This window comes from Triturus cristatus, chromosome 3_1 (assembly GCF_964204655.1).
Source record: "Triturus cristatus chromosome 3_1, aTriCri1.1, whole genome shotgun sequence".
Classification (NCBI taxonomy): domain Eukaryota; kingdom Metazoa; phylum Chordata; class Amphibia; order Caudata; family Salamandridae; genus Triturus; species Triturus cristatus.
In genome coordinates, this window is record NC_140583.1 from 488,689,143 (window position 1) to 488,714,786 (window position 25,644).

The 25,644-nt window shown below is 46.6% G+C and overlaps 1 protein-coding gene across 2 annotated transcripts in view; it reads left to right on the forward strand.

The window, feature by feature from the left end:
- MAP1A (microtubule associated protein 1A) overlaps positions 1-25,644 on the forward strand; it is a 754,346-nt gene that overhangs the window by 577,546 nt on the left and 151,156 nt on the right. For both annotated transcript variants that reach the window (XM_085644324.1, XM_085644325.1), the window contains one exon: positions 13,065-13,205. In XM_085644324.1, the coding sequence (XP_085500450.1) occupies positions 13,065-13,205 (141 nt within the window). The remainder of the gene's footprint in view (positions 1-13,064; positions 13,206-25,644) is intronic.

A 25,644-nucleotide genomic window follows, 5' to 3' on the forward strand; every position in this document is an offset into this window, starting at 1 on the left:
CACCCCACACAATGCTGGCCCGGGTGCTTTGATCCACAGTGCGGGGTGCTTCTGTGACGGGTGCCACCAATAGTGACATCGTGGCCTTCTAAGAGGATAACAAGACTTGACCGCCCCCATACGACCGGCACGGTGTTAACTCAAGACCAGACCTAGATCACGGGCATAGCTCCGTAATAGGGGTTGCGGTGTGACTTCTGGCCTGCGAACATTCTCCACTCACCTTCTACGCCTCAGTGTGCAGAGATGGCCTCAGCCCAAGCACGAAGGGAAAAGTCCCTTAAGGAACTATTGCTCAAGCAGCCTGGGGGCTCTGAAGCATCTCAAGGAGTATCTAAGGATCAGGGGCACACAGACTCAATCAACGAGGCAGACAGCTCGGCCACAAAGGCCTTCATGCTGGAGCTATTCTCTGCCATCGGGGAAGACATCTTATAGTTGAAAGGGCAGCTCGCGTCCGACCTCAAGGAGGTGCGCCGAGATGTCGACGAGGTTGGTGAAAGAGTGGCTGCATTGGAGGAGCACGAACTGGCGAGAGAGGATGATCTGCACAAACTTCAGCAGGAGGTCCTCCGTCTACGGGACCAAAATCTGGACCTCCAGGCCCACGCGGAGGATCTTGAAAACCGGTCACGGAGAAATAACATCCGCATCCGCGCGGTGCCCTGGAAGGCAGAAGGCGATGACCTGCGAGATTATGTCCTGTCCCTCTTCCAGCAAATCTTGGGTGAAGATTTCCCACAAAAGATACAGATGGACCGCGTTCACCGAATGGGCTTCCCCAGGCGTGGAAAAGCTCCCCGCCCAATGTGTTGGTCTGTGTGCATGACTTTCAGCTTAAGGAGCAGATCTAACATATGGCTAGAGCGGCCCAACCGATTCAGTTCAGAGGGCACACACCGGCTCTCTTCCAGGACCTGGCAGCGTCGACTATAGCTAAGCGGAGGGAATTCCGAGTCGTCACATCCTATCTCCGGAACAAAGGGATACCGTATTCTTGGGGCCACCCATTCCGCATCATCTTTACGCACCAAGGGAAGCTGAGGCAGATGCGTTCCCTCGCCGATACTATGGATCTCCTAGGAATTCATGCTGATGTGAACCCGGCGACAAAGGACAGCCCCTTAAAACACAACAGGAAGAAGCTTCCCCGATGGCAGACGGTTGGCAAACCATAAGCCTCCACAAAACCAGGCCCGGAAGAGATGGCGAAAGAGCACGACGCGGTGCTCTCCACCCTTTCACAGACCCAAGATCGCTTGTGCACCCCGTGAACCACCTCCACTTACACCGTGGGGATGACAGTAACCGGTGCGGGCCGGAGGGGACCAGGAGTTGCCCACCCTTTTAGACTCACTGGAAATCCACTTTGCGGCTCGTAGGCCGCCTGGTATTTTGTTCGAAGACATTTCATCAAGGTCCCGTTTCCCCCCGATATTTTCCACCAGACAAACTTTGGTCTCTTGCCCCCTTTTTTACTGTCCCACGCCTTTGACACGTAGCGCTTGGTCTTATTATAGGCCAACTCATGGTTCTTTTTCTATTCTGGGACTGTGCCCTCTTGGGTTGTAAACATTCTGTTGTGTTCTTGTTGGGGTTTCTTTTCTTTTTCTTTGGGGATCTTCCGTATCTTGTAATGCGACCGCTGCCCCCTGTATGTGCCCTCGCATGCTCCAGCACCGCCTCCTGCACAGCACTCCCGGAGTCCTCAGAGTTCCGTAAACATGCTCCCCACTGCCGCCTATGCCTAGAGCCCTGAAAATCGTTAACCTCAATGTCCGAGGCCTGAATCACCCCGCGAAGCGCACTGAGATCCTCTCACTTCTAGAGAATTCTGAGGGTGATATCTGTATGCTTCAGGAGACCCATTTACTGGCTAAGGACACTCCTCACATGCGTTCCTGACACTTTCCACGCCAATTTTGGTCCTCTGGGGTGGCGAAAAAGAACGGGGTGGCCATTTTGCTAGGGGCTAAATTTGAGGGTAAGGTCTTATCTACCTTCTATGAGTCCAAGGGGAGGGTTTTAGCTTTTAGGATCCAACGGGGCTCCACTATTTTCACTCTACTTAACATATACGCTCCCAATGCACAGCAAGAGACCTTCCTCTGCAGGCATCTCACGGAAGGTCTAGCCTAACCTGACCCGCCTTAGTGGTAGGTGGGGACTTCAACCTAGTGATGGATAACGAGTGGGACCGGTCACGGTAACGCTACACACAGGTAGGGGCCCTCTCTCCCGAGGGGAAGCGCTGGCTGGCTGAGAACCGCCTCCATGATGTCTGGCGCCTCCAACATGCTGACATGCGTAACTACACCTACTACTCGGCAGCACACAAAACTCATGCACGATTAGACATGCTCCTATTTTTGAATGCACTCCTCCCTAGGGTACAAGACGCCTCAATTGCTGTGCGCTCCCTATCGGATCATGCACATGTTTCCCTCTCCCTCCGCCCCGAGGGGATTGGGTATGCCCCTGCTCGATGGCGGTTGCGCGTAGGTCTTCTGCACTTCCCTGTTGTGGTGAAGGAGGTGCGCGCCAAGATTACGGACTACCTACACCTTAACGACAACAGAGCGACCTCCCTGGCACTGGCATGGGACGCATTCAAAGCGATCATACACGGGAAGTTCATGGCCATCTCATCTGCTGAGGCACGTAGGCAGAAAGAGGTTCGCTTAGCCCTTGAACAGGAGGTGGCAGAACTGGAAGCAATACACAAGCGCACCGGGGCCCCTCGGATTCGGCGCGAGATGGAAATGAAAAGAACCCTCCTTAAACGTCTCGACCTTTATAGGGCCGAATACGCCCTAATCCGCCTACGGCACAAGTTCTATTTGGGAGGGGACAAATCCGGGAAGGTGCTAGCACAGAAGTTGCATGCCAGGGCGGTTGCAGGGTCCATCCCTTTCCTTAGAAGCTCTAGGGGAGAGGAACTCCATTTGGATTGCCAGATTGTTGAACAATTTCGATGCTTCTATCACTCCCTCTATAGCCCCGACCATCAGGACATTCCTGAGACCCGGGATCACCTAACGACTAGCCAATCCACCCACCTCCCGAAGGCGGAAGCAAACCATCTCAAGGCTCCTATTCGACTGTAAGAGGTCATCTCCGCCATTGCTAAACTGAAGCTAGATAAATCGCCTGGCCCGACGGCTACCCAGCCCTTTTTTTTTAATAAAACATTCTGTCATGAGCTGGCCCCCTTCCTCACTCGTCTCTTTAACTCCTTCCAAGATAGTGGGGTGATGACGGACTCGATGGGAGAGGCAGCGATCTCTGTGCTCCTTAAGCCTAATAAGGACCAAAGCCAATGCGGCTCGTACCGCCCAACTTCGCTATTCAACATTGATGCGAAATTGTTCACTGGCATCCTTGCTGCACGGCTGAATCCTCTCATGGTTGGCCTCATCGATCCTGACCAAGCAGGATTCATCCCCACTCGGCAAGGAAGCGATAACACCAAGCGCCTCCGACACCTTATTGATAGTGTTCACCGCTCTAAGGTCAGTACGGTGCTCTTTTCGGTTGACGTAGAGAAGGCGTTCGACAGAGTATGCTGGACATACCTGTTTGACGTCCTTCGAAGTTTCGGGTTTGGTCCTCATTTTCTTGCTTGGATACAGTGCATATACCGGGCTCCTCGGGCGTTCGTGTGGGTTAATGGGGTCTCCTCAGCTTCTTTTAGAATTTCACGGATCACTAGGCAAGGGTGCCCCCTTTCGCCCCTTTTATTTGCCCTTTACATGGAACCCCTCGCATAGAAAATCCGGGGCCACCCGGGCATTCAGGGTCTCAAATTCGGGGGTGACCACCACAAGGTCAGCCTGTATGCCGATGATATCATTCTCTCCCTCGCGCAGCCACTTACCTCTCTTTCCGCACTGGTAGACGAAATTGAAGATTTTAACAGGATTTCGGGCTTTAAAGTAAACCTTAACAAGTCTCAAGTCCTTAACCTGTCCCTACCACAAATACAGGTTGAGACCCTCCAACGGTCTCTCCCCCTGCAATGGTCACATGACCCAGTTCCTTACCTGGGTATCCTCCTGACCCCCTCGATCCCACGTACGCTGGAAGTGAATTATGTGGCTCTAGTGGCACAGACACGAAGAGCCCTGGACGGGTGGGCGAAACACATGCTATTGTGGTTTGGGCGCATAGCTGCGGTAAAGATGACGCTATTGCCTCGCATCTTGTATATATTCCAGACCATTCCATTGACTCCGCCACCTGGCTCTGTGTGGTCTCTGCAGTTGGCTTTAAATAATTTCATCTGGGGTAACAAGAAAGCGCGCCTCTCGGTGGCGCAACTTTCACGCTCCAGGGACGATGGTGGGGTGAGGCTACCACTCATTCATAGATATTTGCAGGCTGCACATCTGCGTTATGTGCTAGAATGGAACCGACCGCTGTTGGAAAAGCACTGGACCTTCATGGACCAAGCGGTGGCAGGTGCAAATGTCTGGCGAGAAGTCTGGCTTCCCCGCCGCCTTCGCTCTTGGGGCCTTTATTCGTCCCCGGTTACGGCAGCCACCATGAAAGTTTGGGATAAGGTAGCACTCGCAAAAGGCCTCACTACATTTCCCTCCCTGATGACGCCCCTAGTGGACAACCCAGACTTCCCCCCGGGCATAAGGTCTGCTGTCGCCCAGAGATGGAGAGAGGCAGGCTGCAAGCACCTGGGCCACATTTTCGATCTCAAGGGCATCATTCAGTTTAGTCAAATACGCCTTGATCTTGACCTCCCCCGCCCAGATGAATATTATTATCTACAACTGCGACATTGGGCCACTTCTCGGGCCTTCCTTCCACAGGCCTCCTGTAAACTTACCTCTTTTGAACAATGAGTAGCGAAGAAAGAGGACAACAAACATCTCATAACGGAATTATATAGGCTCCTTACTCAAAATCAGAAAGGGACTTGCACTCATGGACAACTCAGGTGGGAGGCGGAGCTAGGTAGGGTTCTCACAGACAAGGAATGGGATAACATTCACTATAGAGCTCACCACACTGCATATTACACAGCTGTAGCTGAATCCGCGTTTAAAGTTGCGACCTATTGGTATCTCACCCCTGCTAGGATCCACCAATGGAACAAAAATCACACCGAAGAATGCTGGCGTGGCTGTGGGATGTCAGGCTCCCTTGCGCACCTATTATGGCATTGCCCGAGGCTAGAGCGATTCTGGGAACTGGTTCTCAATGATATTGATGCGGCCTTCGACACCGAGATACCCCGCTTCCCAGCCTACACACTTTTAAGGCTATCAAACCCCCTTACCCTCCCTTTGCGGTCACTGCATGGCAGGCAAATGGCATTGGCTCTCCTTGCAGCGCGTCAGGCGATCCTACTACACTGGGGCACTACGACAGTGCCTGATCACTCGGCATGGCTCCATAGACTTTGGATGACCTTAGTAATGGAACGGCTCTCACTAATCCAAACTCAGAAAGGTGAGAAATATGCCGAACTCTGGGCTTCATTTATTACATTGCTATCGAAAGATCTCCGTGAGGTCACTTGCCCCAAACTTCTGCAAGTTTTGCATTTGATACCTCCCCCAGTGAACAGCGCAGACCCCTAAGTAGCGGGAGCGAGAGCGGGTGGGTTAGTGGAGTACGGTTCCTCTATCGCTCTAGGCCATTAGATACGGAGTCCCCCCTTTTTTTTATTTTGTTTTTCTGTTATGGGGGGTGGGTGGGCGGTAGAGTGGGGTGGGGGTTCTCTATTTCTTCTCATTGTTGTCTCCCCCTCTGGGTTGACTCTTGCTCTGGGCCACACGGACTCTCAGTTGATAAAGGCGGTTTGGACTAATTAGCCTTGCTTCTATTTGATGCCTGCCTCCGGGATGTTGGCCCCATTACAGCGCCTTCTGTACACCCTTGCAAGCACTGTTTGTAGCCGCCGGCCCCTGTGGTTGTAGGCTGAAGGCTGTGTACAACTAATGAGTCACCTTTCAAATGTCTAATAAAATAGATTTGTTACATAAAACAAGCCAACACTTCCTAGTTATGCCATTGTCCAATGAGAATTTTTTTTTACTTTTGAGCCCTTAGCAATACTAGGGTACAAAGTTTAGTATTGACTACCTGGCTAAGTAGGGATTTATAGGACTCATGTTCCAAGACACACTGGTACTCTGTTATTGAGAAGCCAAAGTCCACTCTTGGTCTAATTGCAGTAAGCAACACAGTAAGGTTTGAAAGTCTTAGGTGTGTTAGGGCCTGATTGAGACCAGGGTCCTAATTGAATACACCAAATGTTTTGTTGTGTTGTGTTATCTTATGTTATGTGTATTTGTTAGGTGCACCATCACCCGGGAGGGTATCCAGGGTCCAGGCCCAAAAGGGCCCCTAACTTGCAGAAGAAAACTCACAACATGTCACTGGGTATTGGATATGTACTTCCAATTTTGTTGTGCTGATCCATATAAGCTTGGCATGGTTGTCCTGCTGCTAGAGATATATTTGCCTGTAAGCTGCTCCTGCCATGCTGGAGGGAGCAGTGTCAGAGGAAAATGTTTGCATCCAAGGCTGGAAAATCTCAAAATGTGGCTATTCCTCCTCAGCCAGAGTGATGTGGGCGGTGCTGCAGATACAACTGCAATTTAGAAGATTTGTTGCTCTTACTGGCCTTCAAATGGGGGTTATTCTTCCTATGGCGAAATGATGATGATTTTTATTACAATGCACTCCCTGACCTAGTCCTGAGGTTTTTTAATGCACTAAATGCTCATAATCTGCTTTGATTACACTTGCTAAATTCAGTAAGACTGCCACACATGTGATTCAGCCTTGCAGAAGGTTCCTGTCTAGTACAGTCAATTCAAAATATTCACAATCCCTCACCAAATATAAATTAAGAGCTAATATATTTCAAAACTGGTAAAAAGAAAAAGTATAGGATACTATGTGCAACATTAAAGAAAGCTTGTACTTGGAATTTTAGACGCAGGATGTTTACATGCTTGTAGGGTAGAAAGCCTGTTTTAAACTCAAATACCTACTTTAGAAGAAAAACACATCAAGTCCCTCATTGTGGAAGAAATACTATCTGCCTGGATAGATGGTGTTTCAATCCACCCGGGGGTTATAAGTGAAGAAACATTGCAGAAAGCAATCTCTTGCTTTCCAGGAAATGGAATAAGTATTGGCAAAGCCTACAGGTCTGGGATTAATGTGCGAATGCATGCATAATTGGGCCATTGGAGCAAGAACACAGGGAGGGAGCCCGCAGGATCAGAATAGAGAGTGATTTAATTGTAAAACGGTCTCTCGCACGATGAGTGGATAGAGTTCAAACAGAGGCTGGATGACAGAGCCAAACGGGCAATAGCCTTAGGTGAGGGATGAATCCTCCACTAATATGATCCAGGAAGGTATTCACAAAGTCTCAATCCAGCGACTAAAAGAGGATGGTCGAAGAAAGCCAATGGATGGCAGTGGTGCACCCAAAGTCCACTCTCTGTATACGGTCAGCAGTAGGTTTGCTTGGCAGCTGGACTGCCAACATCCAGACCTAAAATATACAAGCAACCATTTTCACACCCATCCAGATATTTCATACAAGCAGACTAACTTACATTGGTCAGAATAGTCTTTGCTGAACATCAAGGAACTGTCTGGTGTTCCTCTCATTGGGGAGAGGCTCAGGGACTCCATACACAATGGTAGAGGAGGTTCCTTGGGAATTTCCATATGTTGGGGATCTCATGGGGACCTTCCAGTGATCACACATACATCACTCAACATCAGGCAAAGAGAAGCTCGTCTTGTTTTGAGTGATGCATGAACATTCTCCATCGTCACTGTAATGCCGCATCTTCATTTATTATAGACATCGTGGTACTTTTGATGGGTAGATATTCTGCAGCCAGGATTCCTTGTCTGACAGAGAAAGTCTTTATAGAATTTGGCAGTAGTCCTACCTACCACCAGGCAGGGCTACCTCCTTCTAACTAACAGCCTCAAATACCAAGAGCTTGATGTACAACGCCCTGTGTCACAACACAGTTACTGTGTTTGCAGAGTGACTACTTTGTGACCTGAGTTTTATTTTGCTCTGTAGTAGATGTGTTGAGACAGGATTCTGTCTGCGAATATTAGAGAAAGGGGTTTGAATGCAGTCATGGAGTCCTACGAGGGACAGCAATTCTCCATCCCTACATTCAAAATCGCAAAATGGTATTTTTTATCGCAGCCCCTGTCTCTTAGAGGCGCAAGGACTTAAATCATAAAACCAAATTGACATGATGTGAACGGCATGGTGGGGGTATGTAGCAATCCCCTGCACTGCTGTGGGTCACTCCCAATACCCACACCCCATATTCACCAAGTGGAAACTGTCTCTTGTGGAAACTGATTTTACACCCTTTCTGGCATTGGTGTCCATTCAGTAGTTTACAACCCCAATTATGGCCTCATACCATTGTAACATTCCATTGTGAAATTTTAGGAAAGGGGTCATAAAGTCTGCATTTTCAAGTCCAAGGCTTTGTGAACACAAAATCCCCTCGGCTAGAGGTCTTCACACTAAGGAGCGGGCCCCATTGGTGTTCAGAATTGATAAATCAGTGGGGGTGAGATGTGAGGCTCCGGCACTGGCCAAGAGGAGCATTATGCATTAAAAAGTGCTTTGTTTTTAGTGAAAAAAACTGAGTGGAAGTGAGCCACCCTTTAATGGCCCCATAACATTTGTGATGACTCGTATGGTGGCTGAAAGTAGATGCCAAAGGGCGCGGGACCTTCAAATAACTCTCAAAGCTCCTCTCCTCTCCTCCCATTTCTGACAAGGATCACACTGTGAATGCGTTTATGCTTTAGGGCGATCAGGCTACCCGTAGCTTGCTTTTCATTCGGGGGGCAATTACATGTTTTAGCATATGGGAGGGCTGTGGCATTAATAAGTTTGAAGACCACTGCATTAGGTCCCAAATGTCTAAACATTAGTTATATAAAACATGGTTCTTCTCTGAACAGCAAGGTGACTTACTCTTCTTAAGCGTTCTAGACACAGCTTTGTTAACCTTTCGACAGAGCTCAATGAGCTTTGATCCAATAGTAGTACACTTAAATCATCTCATTCACGCTAGAAAGGCAGCAAACTGCTTCATGTACATCCTGTCGCTGTTCATTTAGCTCAAGTGTTTAAACCTGCTCGTCCGCCTGAACTTCCGCTACTAATATTTCAAATTGCTTGCATAGTAATTAACTTCTCACGGTCCCCTTTGCATTATTAGTGATAGTGCACTGTTTCCTTGGTTTGCCCTGTCCTATTGATTGACGTTCTCGAAAATACAGAAGTGGTGTATTTATGTATTTAGCTTCTCTGTTATGCACAGTGCCAGGCATCACCTTGTATTCAAAGTGCCAATGAAATGGGCGGGTGCTGAGCAGGTGGGAAACTAGGTCGGATGACAGAGGGTTGTGTTTCAGTCCTGTTTGCAAAGACAGGAAGTAATTTCTAGGGGAGGGAGAACAATTCCGCTCTGCCTGCTTAGTTCATGGAGTTTTGCCAACTCTGCGTTCTACTTGGAGCGCGGAGTTCTGGCAAAACTCCGCAAACTGCAGCATAGTGGAGTTTTTTCTCACATACAGCTTGCCAATGTTAAGTTGGAGAGCAAGAATTTGCATTGCCTAGCATGATTTTCAGGTGCTAAATGGCCTTCTGGTGAGATTTCTCAATGTGGGCAGTCTGTGCATGTCGCGACCATACACGTTGTAAAAGCTGCCGCTCGAATAGAACATCTACTCAAGTGGCAGAAAAAAGCAACATCCTCTTGTGTGCTGAGTGCTGCCATTTGCACTGAGTTTTCAGTGTAGAAATAGCTTCCGGTGGTAAAAATCCATGCAAGAAGCGCGACAAGCCAAATTTCGCCTGCTCACAGAACTTGGCAGAATCTTGCTGAGTTTTTATGTAACTCCATGAGTTCCGCTCACCCAGGGTAATTTCCTACTTCAAACAGGCAGGCATAAACAATGTCACAACTTTAATTCTGCATCATGCCTTCTCTCAGTCTGAAGAATAGGTATGGTGCATTTTAACACATTTTGACCAATGTTAGTAAAAACAACTGTAGTTTACCTTAGTGTGGCCATTAGGAAAGTTTGAGGACAATGTTAAATAAAATGAGACTGGAAACATGGCAACTTTCCATGGTAATTGCATAAGCAACACAAATTGCTATCCTAAATTGAAGTCTGGCTATCACATCAAGGCTTCTATTTTTAATGGGGCAAATACAGTGACCTGTTTCTATAATAGCTCTTCTCTTTCTATAATATACACATTGTCTGCCCTAGCAGATCCCCCAAATATTGCAATTTTGCAAATTGAAAAAAAAGCGAAATCAGCACTTGTGCAAAAATCCTGAATTTTTTACAAAAGTCCAGTAAAAGGTGAGTCACAAAAAAAAACCCTCTCTTTACTGGCTCTGTGCTGTTGCTGAGCCAGTAAAAGGAGGGTGAGCAACAGGTTAACAGGAGCAGAGGTGTTAACTTCCTCTGTGCCTGCCTTTGCAATGCACAGCACCCCTTCCTGTGTCCTCTTCCTACTCTGCAAGCGCTTGGGATTTATTTCCGCCCGGCGCCCCCACACCCTCCACTGAAATTTGTAGCTCCTCTCCCTTGACCCCACTTTACTCTGCTGCCCTCTATCTCCTATTCACCTCTAACCTCCCCACATCTCTCTTCTTCCTCACTAGTCTCAATGCTTTCAGTCGCACCTCGGTCCCTTTCTCTGTGTTTGCCATTGTGAAGTACTGAACACCCATCTGTCTGTCTGTCCATGTCTTTCCTTGACTGTCTGTTTCTTCATTTTCGTGTTCCCCCTGAATACCTCTCTGACAGTCTGTCATGACCACTGTCATCCATGAATGAAAGTTTGTATTCACTGGTGGAACGAAACTTGAGGGGAACCCCCTGCAAGGTACGTGGAGGGAGCGGCGCCCTCCGGCCTCATTAAGAAGCTTTCTTGGAAGAGTACTATGCCACTGTTTGCATTGCTATTTATCCGTCCCTGTCTTCCCTCGACTCTCTCTTCAGCTCCTTTTATAAATGTGCTCTCCAGGCCCATTGCTTGGTTAGCCTACTCCTCTCTTACCCTCCTCCCATGACTCATTTGGTCCTCCTATTAGCCTCCACAGACTCTTATGCCCCCCACCCTTTAATCCCTGCTGACCTGCACACTGTAATGTATACAGGTTGTCTAATGCCAGTAAGAGCAAGTTTCATATTGCAGCCTGCACCCTGTGGCATCAGACATCCTCTGGCTCCAGGCGCTGTGCTGCTGGATACCCTGCGAGGTTACAGATTGTGGCATGGCACAGGCGTCCACTATTTTTGTGGCAGGCACATTCTCTGTCTGTGGCAAAAAAAAAACAGCAACGTTTGAGGTTTCTGTCTGCAAATTTTGCTTTTAATGTTGATGCACACACTTGCTTCATTCAGAGGTTTCTCAAAGTGGGAGATAATCTTAATTCGCTTTATTTCATCACACGAACCACAAATGGGTGCCCCTGTAACCTGTGGCAAAGCCTTCCACTAACATAGATACAGTAGCAGTAAATCCTTTCCCTGGTTGTGCTGGGGACAAGAACTTTTCTAGAAGATTTCCTTAAAAACATAAATGGGGTCATTGGGAACAAGTCGTTAACTTGGCACATCGTATTTTTAAAATGAAGAACTCACACCCATCTGTCTGCAACAGTTTCAGGATGATGTGTGGATTAAATTTCCCTTTGAACGTCATAGTCCAGTTGAATGCAACAGCCAGGTAAGGGCAAGGAGGGATGTCCCAAGATAGGAACCACTATTGATTTATGGTTATTGACAAACCTTTTCCTGGCCCATTCAGGAAGTGGTCAGAAATATACTTCTTTCAAGGCTGAGAGTACAAAATTATGCCAAGGTTGGAATATGCTTAGAAAACCACCCAATGTTGGTAGGTTATAGGGGAAACGAATTCTTCACAGAAAAAAGTATCTTCCTAGGGAGAACATAGTCCAATTCTGTATATTTTTTCTTGAACCCAGGGTCAAATTTGTTGGCATTTTCCACCAGCTCAGAGAAGTTGGAAGATATTAGCTGGTGGTACAATGGGGGCAGGGCAGGATATGGTTAGGGTGGGTGGAGTGTTGTTTGTTCTCCCTGTGGAGCTGCAAGGGTTATGCGGAGTTGGGCTGTTTTCCTGTTTGCAGTACTGCCCATGTCTCTGTAGCAGTTTCATGGGGGCGCATCCACACCCGATAAAACAGAGTTTGGTGTCACAAAGTCCAGTAGACTCTACTCTCCCTCACTCCCGAGTTACAGAGCTGGATGAGATACTGCAACTCATAACAGGGCCCAAGTACATCCTATTTAGTGTTATCCTCACTGAAATTATTATACAAATGTCTTAAATACCTTGATTCCTAGTGGTAATAGTCACTGATGCCATTTAGAGAACTTGTTAAACCAGCCATTGGGAGTATTCTAAAAAATGATTGGCATCCGACAGAAACAACCAATATGTATTTGTTTTAAATTGAGAGAAGTACTTACATTTTAGATGTTTTTTTGGTGAATTATTGTAAGTTTTACTCATATCTGATCAGGTTCATCCAGACAAGCCTTTGCTCTCAGATGCAGAATGGCTCAAGTTCTGTCACATCATAATTTCCTCTTTGCACTCTTGGTATTGTATATACTAAACCTCATCGCCATTTTTAAGTAAAAGAAATTGCATGTGCTTTCAGCTGAAAGTTTTTTCTATTCTGTTGCATTTATTCCATACCTTAAATCTGATTTTATTAAGCCCAATCAAACTTAAAGTTTACACCCAATGTGTTTCACATCGTAAAAGAGCTTGAGCCTTTCTGCATCTGACTGCACAGACTAAGTTGGATAAACCCAACCAGATATGAGTGAAACATTAGGTTGAGTGCTTTGCATATCCCCATGTTGTATACCATTAACAATAGTTGTTTTTATCTGGTAATAGCAGTTGTCAAACCGCATATCTTATGTCACCTTATACAAACAAGGGATCTAATGATGTGTATTGCTTTCCACAGGTGCGGTCTCTGATAACAGACCCATCAGCCCACAAGCTTCTGATCCTGAGTGGGCAGTGTTCAGACCAGGAAGGAGATCTCATCCTCCAGACAGGGACCTTCACTTTCCAGAGGTTTTTTGAAGTGTTTACAGATCCAGAGGTTAGTATTTTTTCTCCCACAGTTTAGCAGGCATGTAACCCATGTAAACCAGACGTTGCATCCCAGAATTACAGCAAATAGAACAACGGCTCTGCAACATTTGCCGCACCACATGACCATGGATAACTGTTGGAAAGTGGATTATTAGTAGTGGAAAATATTTGTCTACCATTGGCAATAAGGCCACTAACACAATATAAGGCTCGGAATTGGTTTTAGAAAATTATTCCCATACTCAACCCTTGGTATCTTGGCTGCGAGCAGACAGGCTTAACGTCAAAGACAGGTATGTAAAGCATTTAAAAACACAAATTCAGTAAATAATTAAGGCACAACGCACAATAGAAATCCAACACCAATTTATAAAAAAGGAAATATTTTTCTCTTTAGAATGACAACAGAACGAAAAAAATCCAATGTAGGGAACCAGAGATATGAATTTTTAAAGATGTAGCACATAGAAACCTATAGCGCCTATTGCAACATCTAGTCACGCTAGACAAGGACAAAGTAAAAGTTTCAGGCCAACTGCGATGGAGACCTGCGCGTCTACCCCTCTCGGTAAGTCTAGGTCAAACTTGTGGAAGTCTGACCTCCGGAGCTTTCCAGCGGGACGAACCAGAGATCCAGGCCAGCTCGCAGTTGAAGGTGGGCAGCTTGACTCTTGTGGTTGGTCCCAGTCACCTTTTTCTACGTTCGGACTTAGAAACTTTTACTGAGTTTTTTATTTTTCTTGTGGGGTCCCTCGATGATGTTCACCGGGCTGGATTCGATGAAGGTGTGTAGGCTTGGGTTTCAGCCAACTCCCGGTCATACTATGGAAGTCGGATCTCCGGAGCTCTTCAGCGGTACGAACCTGGACGGCAGGCAGGCTCGCGGTTGAGTGTTGCCGGCTTGACTGTCCAGGTCGAGTCAGTCCACTCATGAAGCTTTTTTTCCACATTTGCTCCAAACTTCTCCAAATCTCTGCAACCTCCTCCTGAAGTTCATTTGTGGGTCTTAACATGTCCAAAACTTACTCCAAGGGTCTGGAAACTCCAAGATGTTCCTTGAAAGATTAGGACTTCAATGACCACAATCCACTTGGACAAAACCCTTAAAAATCCACTGATAGCACTCCACACTTGGGATTCTTGGTGGTGATGGTCCAGGTGAGCTCTGTAAACAAGTAGCTTCCAGAAAGTCCACTCTTTTGTCCTTTTGAAGCAGGTTTGATCCACAGGTGCAAATCAAACTTTCAGCATGGACCCTTCTTCTTCCTTAAGTTTCAAGCAGCAGATCTGAGAGGCTCTGCACATCTCAGATACTTATTCAAAGTTCTCTGGGTCAAGTAGGAGGGCACTTCTGTCCAATGAGGTGCAGGGCAACACCCCAGAGTATGACATTATCCTCCAAAGTGTGGCACTATAGTCTCCCAGAGAGCACCATTTCTCCAAAATTCAACATGGAGGATTTTCCAGAAGAGAGATAAGAGGTGGCTAAACAAAACTTCAGGATGGTTCATCTCCATATTGTCCCTTTGCCTTGCAGCTGCTGATTCCTTCATTAATCCTGCCATCTGGCTGATTTAAAGAGTAGGGCTGTAAATGAAGCTGGCTTCTTCTGCCTATCTCCTCCTTCTATTGAAGATTATTGTTTACAAACCCTCCCCCTGCTCTGGCATTCCTATGTAGCAGAACCCTGCCCTCCCAGAATGGCTCTCTAACCCCAGGGGCTACTTATCACCTCATCAAAACAGCCTGGCTAATACACTTAACTGACCAATCAGGACTGCTAGAAGGCTGGAATTTGACTTACAGACAAGAAAGTCTTATAACTTCTTGTCTGTACATTTTAGGATAAATTCAACAATAGCATATTGTTGGATTTATCAATACCATTCTAGGAAGTCCTTGAATGATATTTGTATGACATCCTAGACGTTAGTTATTGTTTAATAACGTCTTGCCATGTTAACCTATGTGGCTGGGGATTTTCAATGGGGAAAATAACTAGGACAATTTTACCAACGGGCTTCTAAAACATATTTTATAAGGGCCCTATCTATATCTACAGGATACCACACTCCTGGAACACCTAGGGGAGACTTTAGGCATTCTAAATATGTACTAAATATTGTAGACCCTCACTTCACAGTGCTCCTAGCACAAAAGTTGGTTTTGGGAAGCACTTTACTACAATGTGGGAAGTGAAATGTGCAATTCCACTAAACCCAAGGCATATCAATCTTATTTTATAAGGGTCCTCCTTATAAATATCTGACCCCCCACCACTGGGACACCTAGGGGAGACAGTGGGGGTACCTAATATGCTGAAACATTGTACTTTACTAATTCTTAAGTGCTCCAAACACCAAAGCTAAATTTGGGCACAATTTGCATTTTAAACTCATTCCTGTGACACAGGGCTGCTTTTAAGCTGACCTCACACCTCAGCAGTGCACATATGCAAGTGCAGAAAGGGCTGCTGGCCTCTAAACTGCCATGCCCTATTATATACTAGGGACTTAAAGGTAGTTTTGATCCTCATGCCCCATTAGGTACTAGGGCCATATTGGGAAGATCATTCCAATCATAGGGCTATCCTAACCCATAGTGTACCCTAGTGTATGTAGGTGTTTTCACTGTATTTTAAGTGTCTTTTCAACAAAGCACTGTCCCTGGGCCTCTTTAGGCAGCACCCAGGGACCGTCAGAGTCAGTTACCACCAGTACCTGTCAGCAAATAAATGGGGGGGGGGCAGGGCACAAGGATGACTTTGCAACAATAACACAAAGAGGAACAGAGAAGAAGGACCCCATCCCCTCCAAAGCTTGGGGCATTCTTCAGAATCCAACCCACTTTAGGCCTGCACCACAACTGGAAAAGCTGACTCTACAGCACAATGGCAGACTACACAGGGCCTTCTACAGCAAGTAGTGAAGTGGGATTTGTGTGTCACTTTTGCCACAAAGGAGTACCTTTACACATGATAGCTGGATCAAGGCATAACCACCTTTTTTTTTAGATAAATCGTCTATTAGTTGGTTTTCAAAATATAAGATATATGTCATCAATCCAGAGTCTAGCAACATACATCATATCAAATATCCAGGTTTGCAGCTTCAAGATTCAGAAGATAAGCAACATACATTTTCCTTCCAGCAAATAGATGCTAAGAATGTATACAGATATATGCCCGATATTAAATAACCTAATTTCTGATTCATTCACCAGCAAACGTAAAGCAAAATGTATTTGCTTCCTATTGCTTACTGTATACACATTTTAAAGATTCCATTAAAACTTCACAATGCCCTGGGCTTACTTGTGTCCTGTGAAAATGTCGGGCAAAATGTTTAAGAATCAATTCGATAAAAATGCTTGCAAATTGACCATCAACTTTTATTGAGTTTTTTCTGATTTTGCAAACTGACTAATGCACTAATAGCGTGATTTGCAAAGCCACCCTTCGAAGTGGGTCGCAATCCCCATTAATTTGTATGAAGATGGTCACAAATTGCAACACGCTGTGATTGGTTACCAGTGGCCTGCTGGAATCACCACCTCTGATGGTTTTCAATAAAGCAATCTTTTTTTTTTAAGTGCAGCCCATTTTCCCAAAAGAAAAAAAGGGATGCGTTTCAAAAAGCATTTTTTAGGATTAGGCAGGGGTCCTACTCTTATTTGTTTTCAACATTTCAGAAGCCGGTAAAATATTAATGTTTTGCGACAAGATTTTCATTGCAAACCAATAAAACATCCCATTGTAAAAGGCCGTTTTGCAGTTCTAAAGAGTCTGATTTTGCAAATCGGACCATTGACAGCCGCAAAAGGGCTTAGTGCATTTGGCCCACGGTACTCAAAATGCTGGTTAGATCAAATAGACTCTTAACAACGTGAAACACAGCAACTCAGCTCTGTTGTAAGTAGATATATTTCCAAGGGAAATCGGCCTGGGCTATTAACTCTCCTCTGGAGAGAAGAAACGAAAGAAGTAACAATCACAAAGAGAAAACATCAGCCAGTGCAGCTGAGTTAAGTATGTTCAAAATCCTTTCTGCCAGTTTTTCATTTTAGAACAGTAGACAGACAGAGAAGCGGTAAATCAACCGCACCCAATTTTCTAAAACAGGCAAGTTAACTGGGGACCTCCCCCACCCTCGAGAAGAAAGTTGTTGTTAACTCAGTGTCCTGACTGCTTTCAGCAGCTCCTGGTCTCTTTGCTCTCATCTGCATCGTTTTCAGAAACACTCAAAAATAGCCTGTCGGACAGAATGAGTCACATAAGCCTTTTTTTTGCAAATGTCAGAGTTCATTTTTTACTCGTTTCTACGCAGTTTGTATTTACTATAATTTGCCTCAGACTTCTGGGAGTGTCAAATGCCAAGCGCATTTAATCCTAGACAATAACTCAAGTAACACATCTATGAGGCGTTTTTGTCCCTGGTGGTAATTAAACGCTGGCTTCTTAAGAGACTATGGGCCTCATGTAGGTAAATAAATTTTACCGGTTCTTAAATACCGAGCCGTACCGAATCGGTAAATTAGAATCGGTAAGTTATATGTAGGTAAAAATTCGGTAACAGTTACCGATTCGGTAACATTCGGTAATCACGAATCGGAATTCACCGAATCGGTAAATACCGAGGTGGTATTTACCGAATCGGAAAATACCGAGGCGGTATTTACCGAATCGGAAAATACCGAGGTGGTATTTACCGAATCGGAAAATACCGAATCGGTATGTACGGATTCGGTAAATAAAATCACATGACTTGACGAAACAGCTAATCCTGTGCAACGACAGCCCACCCAACCAGGAAGTGCCCACACCCAGGCAGGTGTACATAATTAGCCGAAGTGGCCACACCCAGGCAGGTGTACATAATTAGCCGACCCTGGAGAGGCTTGGAGTGCAGAGGAGAGGCAGGGAGCCGTTGCATGTGCGAGCGGGTAAACGAACAGCATGTCCAGCCAGAGAACACAGAAAGACGGAGGGGAAAGGAGGAGGAAGCTGAAATTTAGCCCCAAGGAACTCCAGGTGCTGGTGGAGGAGGTGGTGAAGCAGCACCAGAAGCTGTTTGGAAGGCAATCCCTGCAAGTGCCTGAGGCGGAAAAGCGCAACATATGGCTGGCCATCCAGGCGCAGGTCAATGCTGTGGGAGTGACCCACAGGGACATTGAGGTCCTCAAAAAGCGCTGGTATGACCTGAGGATTGTAACCAAGAGGAAGATGGGCGACATCCAGAAGGAGGCCAGCCAGACCGGAGGTGGAACCAACAGGGCACCTGCCCTCACCGAACTGGAGGAGCTGGTGGCGGCCACAATCCAGCAGGAGAGCGTCGTGGGTCTTGGGGACGCCGACAGCTCTGCCAGAGCCGCAACACACCAAGGTAAGACGAAAGCACAGCAATGTAGCCCCCCCTACCCCTATCCCACATCCCCCATTGTGAAACGAGAATCACACTGCAGTCCACACGTGTCAGTGCAGACAGGCAATGCATTCCGGGAGATGTAGTCAGGGCAACACTAACCATGACGTAAATGTTACAGGGCAACAAGGCATGTCACGCACTCGAGGCACAAGGAGACAGAGGACATATTGGAATGTGAAATGTTTTATTGTGACGCTTGCAATGCAGCCCTTCGGGGACACTGAGCCAATGTTGTATTTCTGTCCACAGATGTGACATCATGCAGGACAGGGCATGCTGCAGGAGAGACGGCACACCGGCCACAAGTATCACCTCTAGCCAGCACAAGTGCAGACCAGGGAGCAGGCCCACTGGCAGCCGCACCACCAACACAGCCAGCCTCGCCGCACCCAGAGCCAGCATCACCTCACCGAGAGCCAGCATCACCACAACCAGAGCCAGCATCACCACAACCAGAGCCAGCATCGCCACTCATGTTCGAATCACCGGCCACATCTCCGCTTGCAGGTGTGAGAATGAGGAGGCGTCCAGCAGCCAGGCTACGAGCCTTAGACACCTCGTCAGACGACAGCATGGGCCCAGAAGACCGCACCGGGCCCCAGGAAGGGAGCCATGCCACTGTGCCCCACACCTCACAGGCAGCACAGACGGGAGCAAGAGGGCGCCGCAGGTCGCGTGTCCAGAGTCCACCAGCACCCACTGACGGCCATGGTGTCTTCTTGGGTCTCGAGGGCCAAATGTTGAAGCAACAGCGCCTGCAATCAAAGGCAGTCATGTCAGTCCAGAGGCACATGCGGGTGATGAGGACAACATTAGTCAACATGGACAGTAACATTAGCGGCATGGCTGCGGGCATTCGGGACATGTCCCAGTCAATCCAGCAGTTGTGCAGCAAATTAGATGCTGACATCGAAGCACGGCGCCGGGAACGCCAGAGAAGGGACACTACCAGCAGGGCACTCAACCGTCTGGCAACTGCGACTTCTCTACTGTGCCGGCGCTCTGTGACGATGCAGGAGGGCCTAACACAGTGCTGCAGCTACCTGTCTCGGGGGATGGTGCAGGTGACAAGTGCACTAGGGGTGCTATTGACTAGTCAGGCGTCGACAACTGCTGCAGGGGATGCTGCGGAGAGCATCGACACCAGCAGCAGCATCACACCCCCCGTCCCAGAAGCACGCAGGAGCAGCAGGCGGCTTGGGGTTGGCTCTAGTGAGGATGCACAGGCCGTGCAATCCACCACTGCAGCGCGTATGCGCAAACATTGATGTAGCCCTGCTAAGCCACTTCCCATTGGGTGACGTAACCCTGGACATACTCCTTGTATAGATGGTATATTGCCTGATTGGCCTGTTCATGTGTTCATGGCGTGGTGCCACATTAAAACTACGTCAGGACTTCTCACAACTCGCTGTGTCCCCTCACTTACTCAGAAATAGTTGCATGTGATCTCTGCCCGTCTCTCTCTCCCATCGATTGCAGTTGGCACTCTAGCTGCGTTGCCCTCTGGCTGGCCTGACTCATCCTCGTTGTCCTCAAAATATGTTAGTTCCACATCTGTACCTTTTTTCGTGGCAAGGTTGTGCAGCATTGCACAAGTGGCAATAATCTTGCAGCAGGTGATGGGTTTGTACTGGCGTGCGCCTCCGCTCTTGTGCAGGCAGCGGAACCTGCTCTTCAGTAGTCCAAACGTGCGCTCCACCACATTGCGTGTTGTTTTATGTGCCACGTTGTATCGTCTCTCACTCTGGGTTGCTGGGTGTAGGTAGGGAGTGAGGATGAATGACCGGCATGCATATGCACTGTCGCCTGGATGAGTAAAAGGGAACCATCAGTAACATGCCTCTATACACTATGATTTGCAGGTTTCAAGGGGCGTCACTGTTACTTACCTAGCAGGTATCCCTCTCCGAATTCTCCGGCACTCAGTCGTGTGTAGATCCCACTATTCTGGAAGATGTAAGAGTCGTGGGTGCTCCCAGGAAACTTTGCAACAATATCGGTGATGATGTTCCCTGCATCACAGATCACCTGCACATTGATGGAGTGGGTGGACTTCCTGTTCCTGTAGATGTGCTCTGTATCAGCTGGTGGACAGATTGGGATGTGTGTACCATCAATACAGCCGATGACATGGGGGAACTGTGCCATGTGATAAAAGTCTGTTTTTGTTTTCTGCAGTGCAGCCTGTGTGTTTGGGAAGCTTATGTAGTGGTGCATTCTCTGCATCATGGCATCCAGGAACTTCCTGAAGAAACGTGACAGGCAACTCTGGGATACCCCACCCACCGCAGCTATCACCACCTGATAACTGCCGGATGCCAACAGATGTAGGCTGCAGAGCACCTGCACATGTGGGGGTATGGCGTACGCCCTTCTTATTGGCTGGTCCAGGAGTGGGTGAAGGTCCCTGATTAAGTCCATGATGGTTTCGGGGTGTAGCCTGTACCTCTCATGTATCTCTGCATCAGTCAGCTGGAATAGTGTGATGCGCTGTCTGTAGATTTGTTCCTCCCGTCGCCACACCCTCAGTCCTGCTGCCTGTAGACGTAGGCGCCTTGCAATGACGTACATGGCGGCCATGTTGTCCACGCTGTTGCATTTTGGGTTTGCCTATATGCATTGTTGATGGTTACCACCTGCTTTCAATCCGTGTTAATTACCGACTCTTATTTACCGATTTTCCTGGATTTCTTAATTACCGAGTGCTCCTACATGTCATTTTCAATTTTACCACTTCATATTTACCACTTCATGTTTACCGAATCGTTAATTATGTATTCGGTAAATCTGATTCGGTATTTTGGAATTCGGTAAATATGAATCGGTATTTACCGCCTCATATTTACCGAAAAGTGGTTTTTGGACTCCTACATCTCACTTGTCTGAATACCGGTCGGTAACGGCATATTTACCGAAAATCGGCCGTTACCGACCGGTATTTGGCTACCTACATGAGGCCCTATGTGCCTGTATTCTAAAGTGTACCACTCTGGATTTGTGGAGCTGTGATAGCTATGAGGAAGCCCCACCAGAAAAAACTGGTACCTTGTGTAAGAACCGACAGCAAAGCAGTTCAAAACGTACACAGGTAGTTTCACTTGGTACTGCCTTATGCCCAGGATATCCACCAGCAGTACAATTCACAAGCATTGTGATGGCATCTCTCACTGAGACAAACAGGGTTTATTTCATGAAAATATTGTTCACAGGGCCAACATGGTATGGGTGACTAGTACGCTGGTGTCCCACCCTGGTTGAATGCTTTTGAAATACTAATTGGATAATGCTGAAAAGGGGCAATGAAGTATTGACATTGAGTGGGCACTGGTGCAAACACAAAGACGGATGCCTCTGTGACTGAGCAGAGGGGGAGCCTTTGTCCTCCCAACTTCTACTTATCCATGTTTCCACATTAGGAAAACATAAGATTTCAATATTAAAGTGTAATTCAGTTACAAACATCAATATATACTTTTATTAAAATAACAGTTCTCATTCAGATATAGAATTCTATAAAATGACTCCAACACGGTGTGTGTTTTACCTATAGCACCGACAAAATCCCTCTGGGTCCTTTATTAGACTGGTTAAGGGATAGAAAACTAAAAGCAAGTGAAACAAAGACGGGAAAAGAGCGATAAGGTTCGGCACAATGCCTCCATAATTTTAACTCGTAGAGCTCAAGCCACTGTAGGTTTCTAAATATTTTTTCGGTAAACTAGGCAGGCTAATCATATTATCAAGCCATGCCTGAATTTCCATGGTGCTGATTTGTGACCTACTCTGCTTTCACTTTGATTGTGGTTCCTACATTGATGTGTGTCAGGATGCAATCATTTATGTTGGTGTCGGACTCACTTACATGTGAAACTCTAGACATGGTCACACAGTTCGCTTTTATGTAGGTGTACCCTTGATTTCATGGATGACTGCAGAAGAGGAATATAACAAGAGTTGTCTCAGACCCTTAGCACTGTTCTCTTTTTATTCAATCCTGGCCTTTTGGGTGACAGAGCACTAACTTGGGATGGATAAGTCAGTTTCTGTGACTGTTGACAGTTCCTTACCTTTTTGCTGAGTTTCAGCCAGCATTGTGCACCACTTTCTAAGGGTGATTGGGTGCGGCTGTAATGGTTAATCCTTCTCCAATCGGTCTTACCATTCCCCTAAGGAATCAGTAAGCACATTTTGCTGAATAATATAATACCTCACTGGAGGAGTTTCTTGCGTGATTATTTGAATTATAAGATTGCCAGCAATTTGACTCTTATAGCAACATTTTCAGCAAGCCGATTCCTTCCAGGTTTACGTCCATTCGTTTCAGAGCCATAACAGCCTCAAACGATGATCTAGTAAGAGGTCAAGGATATTGAGGGATTTTTAAAGGAATGTTATAGTTAAAACAGCTTCCAATATTCGACACTGTGTTACATGCTATTTAGATACATGTTTACCTCATCATATAAAAATTACATTTTAATGTCCTTCGATTGGATGTCATTTGAATACTTAAGCAAACACAACAATTGATGGACAGAATGCAGAACAATGTCATACATTCACCCCAGTACAGAGATCTGGGCCTAAATCCATCGTTTTTTTGCTCACCATGCATTTCCAGTTTGGACCCAGCCATATGCAAATCAGTCTTGACCCTGTGCCTCATGGGAACAGTCCAGCCCGAACTGCCAAGCCAGGTCCTCCCTGGACTGGAAACAAGCATCCTAGGACCGGTTTCGGGGTTTCACCCCTCTTCAGCCAGGACAGCTTGATTCCAGTGGCATGGAGAGCACGGGACTCACGTCTGAGCATACCTGTCCCACTCGGGGTGACAAATGCAAAAACAACAATTGATGGACAAAATGCAGAACAATGTCATACATTCACCCCAGTACAGAGATCTGGGCCTAAATCCATAGTTTTTTTGCTCACCATGCCATTCCAGTTTGAACCCAGCCATATGCAAATCAGTCTTGACCCTGTGCCTCATGGGAACAGTCCAGCCCGAACTGCCAAGCCAGGTCCTCCCTGGACTGGAAACAAGCATCCTAGGACCGGTTTCGGGGTTTCACCCCTCTTCAGCCAGGATAGCTTGATCCCAGTGGCATGGAGCGCACAGGACTCACGTCTGAGCATACCCGTCCCACTCGGGGTGACAAATTCAAAAACAACAATTGATGGACAAAATGCAGAACAATGTCATACATTCACCCCAGTACAGAGATCTGGGCCTAAATCCATCGTTTTTTTTGCTCACCATGCCATTCCAGTATGGACCCAGCCATATGCAAATCAGTCTTGACCCTGTGCCTCATGGGAACACTCCAGCCCGAACTGCCAAGCCAGGTCCTCCCTGGACTGGAAACAAGCATCCTAGGACCGGTTTCGGGGTTTCACCCCTCTTCAGCCAGGATAGCTTGACTCTAGTGGCATGGAGAGCACGGGACACACGTCTGAGCATACCCGTCCCACTCGGGGTGACAAATGCAAAAACATGTCTGAACTGGGGTGGCGAGCAAAATAACGATGGATTAAACCCAGATCTGTGACTGGGGATGAATGTTTTGCCAATGTGCAACATTCCGTCCATCATCTTGTGTGATTTGAATACTTAAGCCATTGCACCTATTAATTATTTTCATATCATCAGTATCTAGCAACAAATCTGGCCATTCCCAGGCTCAAGACACTTCCTCCATCCCACCCGTCCAGCTCCCTGATCATACCCTCCAACCAGGAATAAGGAACTCACCAAATTCATTCAAGGTCCCAATGAAGGCCCAAACTGTCCTGTCTCCAAGACCACTTACTCAACTGTACAACCCATGCTACATAATTGTCGATCTCCAGTTAACATTGCCTGTAGCTTTCAAACACAGTTTTAGACCTCAATCTTGATATCCTAATCCTCACAGAAACTTGGCTGAATGACGCATCAAACAATGTCCTAGACTACTTTCTCCCTTCACATTATTCCACTCTCCGTTGTGACCATGAAATCAGACAAGGTAGTGGTATAGAGTAATTCATAATAGCATGCTGAGCTGCAAATTACTTGCAACTGATAATTTACCTTCCTTCCAATGGCGATCTTTTTTTAAATCGGTACCCACAAAGCCTCCAATCTCAGAATGAACATCATATACTATAACAAAATGTGTAAAGCATTTAAAAGTACCAAAAAGGTTAAAAAGTCAAATATACAACACAATGAAAATACCACTCTAATTTATAAAAATAGAGACAAAGTTAATGAACAAATTGACACCAAAAGAACAAAAATTCAAATAGGGCAACCAGAGATCTGTATTTTTTAAAGATTTAAATAAAATAGCACCAAAAAGCATTATGCACCAATTAAGGCCAACTGGCTGTGGAGATCAGGACGTGGGTGTGATTTGAGACCCGTGATGGAGCACGGGTCGGACACTCCAACGTGGTTTGATCCAGTCAGATGTTTTACTTTGGAACTCAGGGTCATCATGGGGGACTGAATCAGGTTTGCTGCTTTGGCCGACTGCTAGGCTTCCTACCACTGGTGAGGTTACTGACAAGCAGGTATCTGAGGTAACTGGACTCCTCATGAAGGTGCATCCTATTCATTGACTGGTCAAGGTTGTCTTGGTCAATTTAGGTCACAATAAAAATAAGTTAGCCTTTATGACAACTTGGACTCTCGTCTCCATAGCTGTCAAGGACTGAATGCTTGGACCACTTGATCAGTCCCCTTCTAGATTGCCTGAAGAAAGGGTACCTCACGTTGCAAGTGAATAAGGTAGTTCAAAGTTGACATCTTTCACCTAGCACTACATTCCATGATCTAGATAATGCCGATCTCTGAGATATTGTAGACAGCTCAGGGAAAACCCATCCAGGTGGCTACAAACGTAGCAATGCTACTTCCTCTTAGACCCACACGTAGCCTCCAGCAAACTCTCAATTTTATTCTCAGCACAGATGGAATGCGTTACTTACCTGTAACTGCGGTTATCCAGTATTGGTATCTTTCATAGATTCACA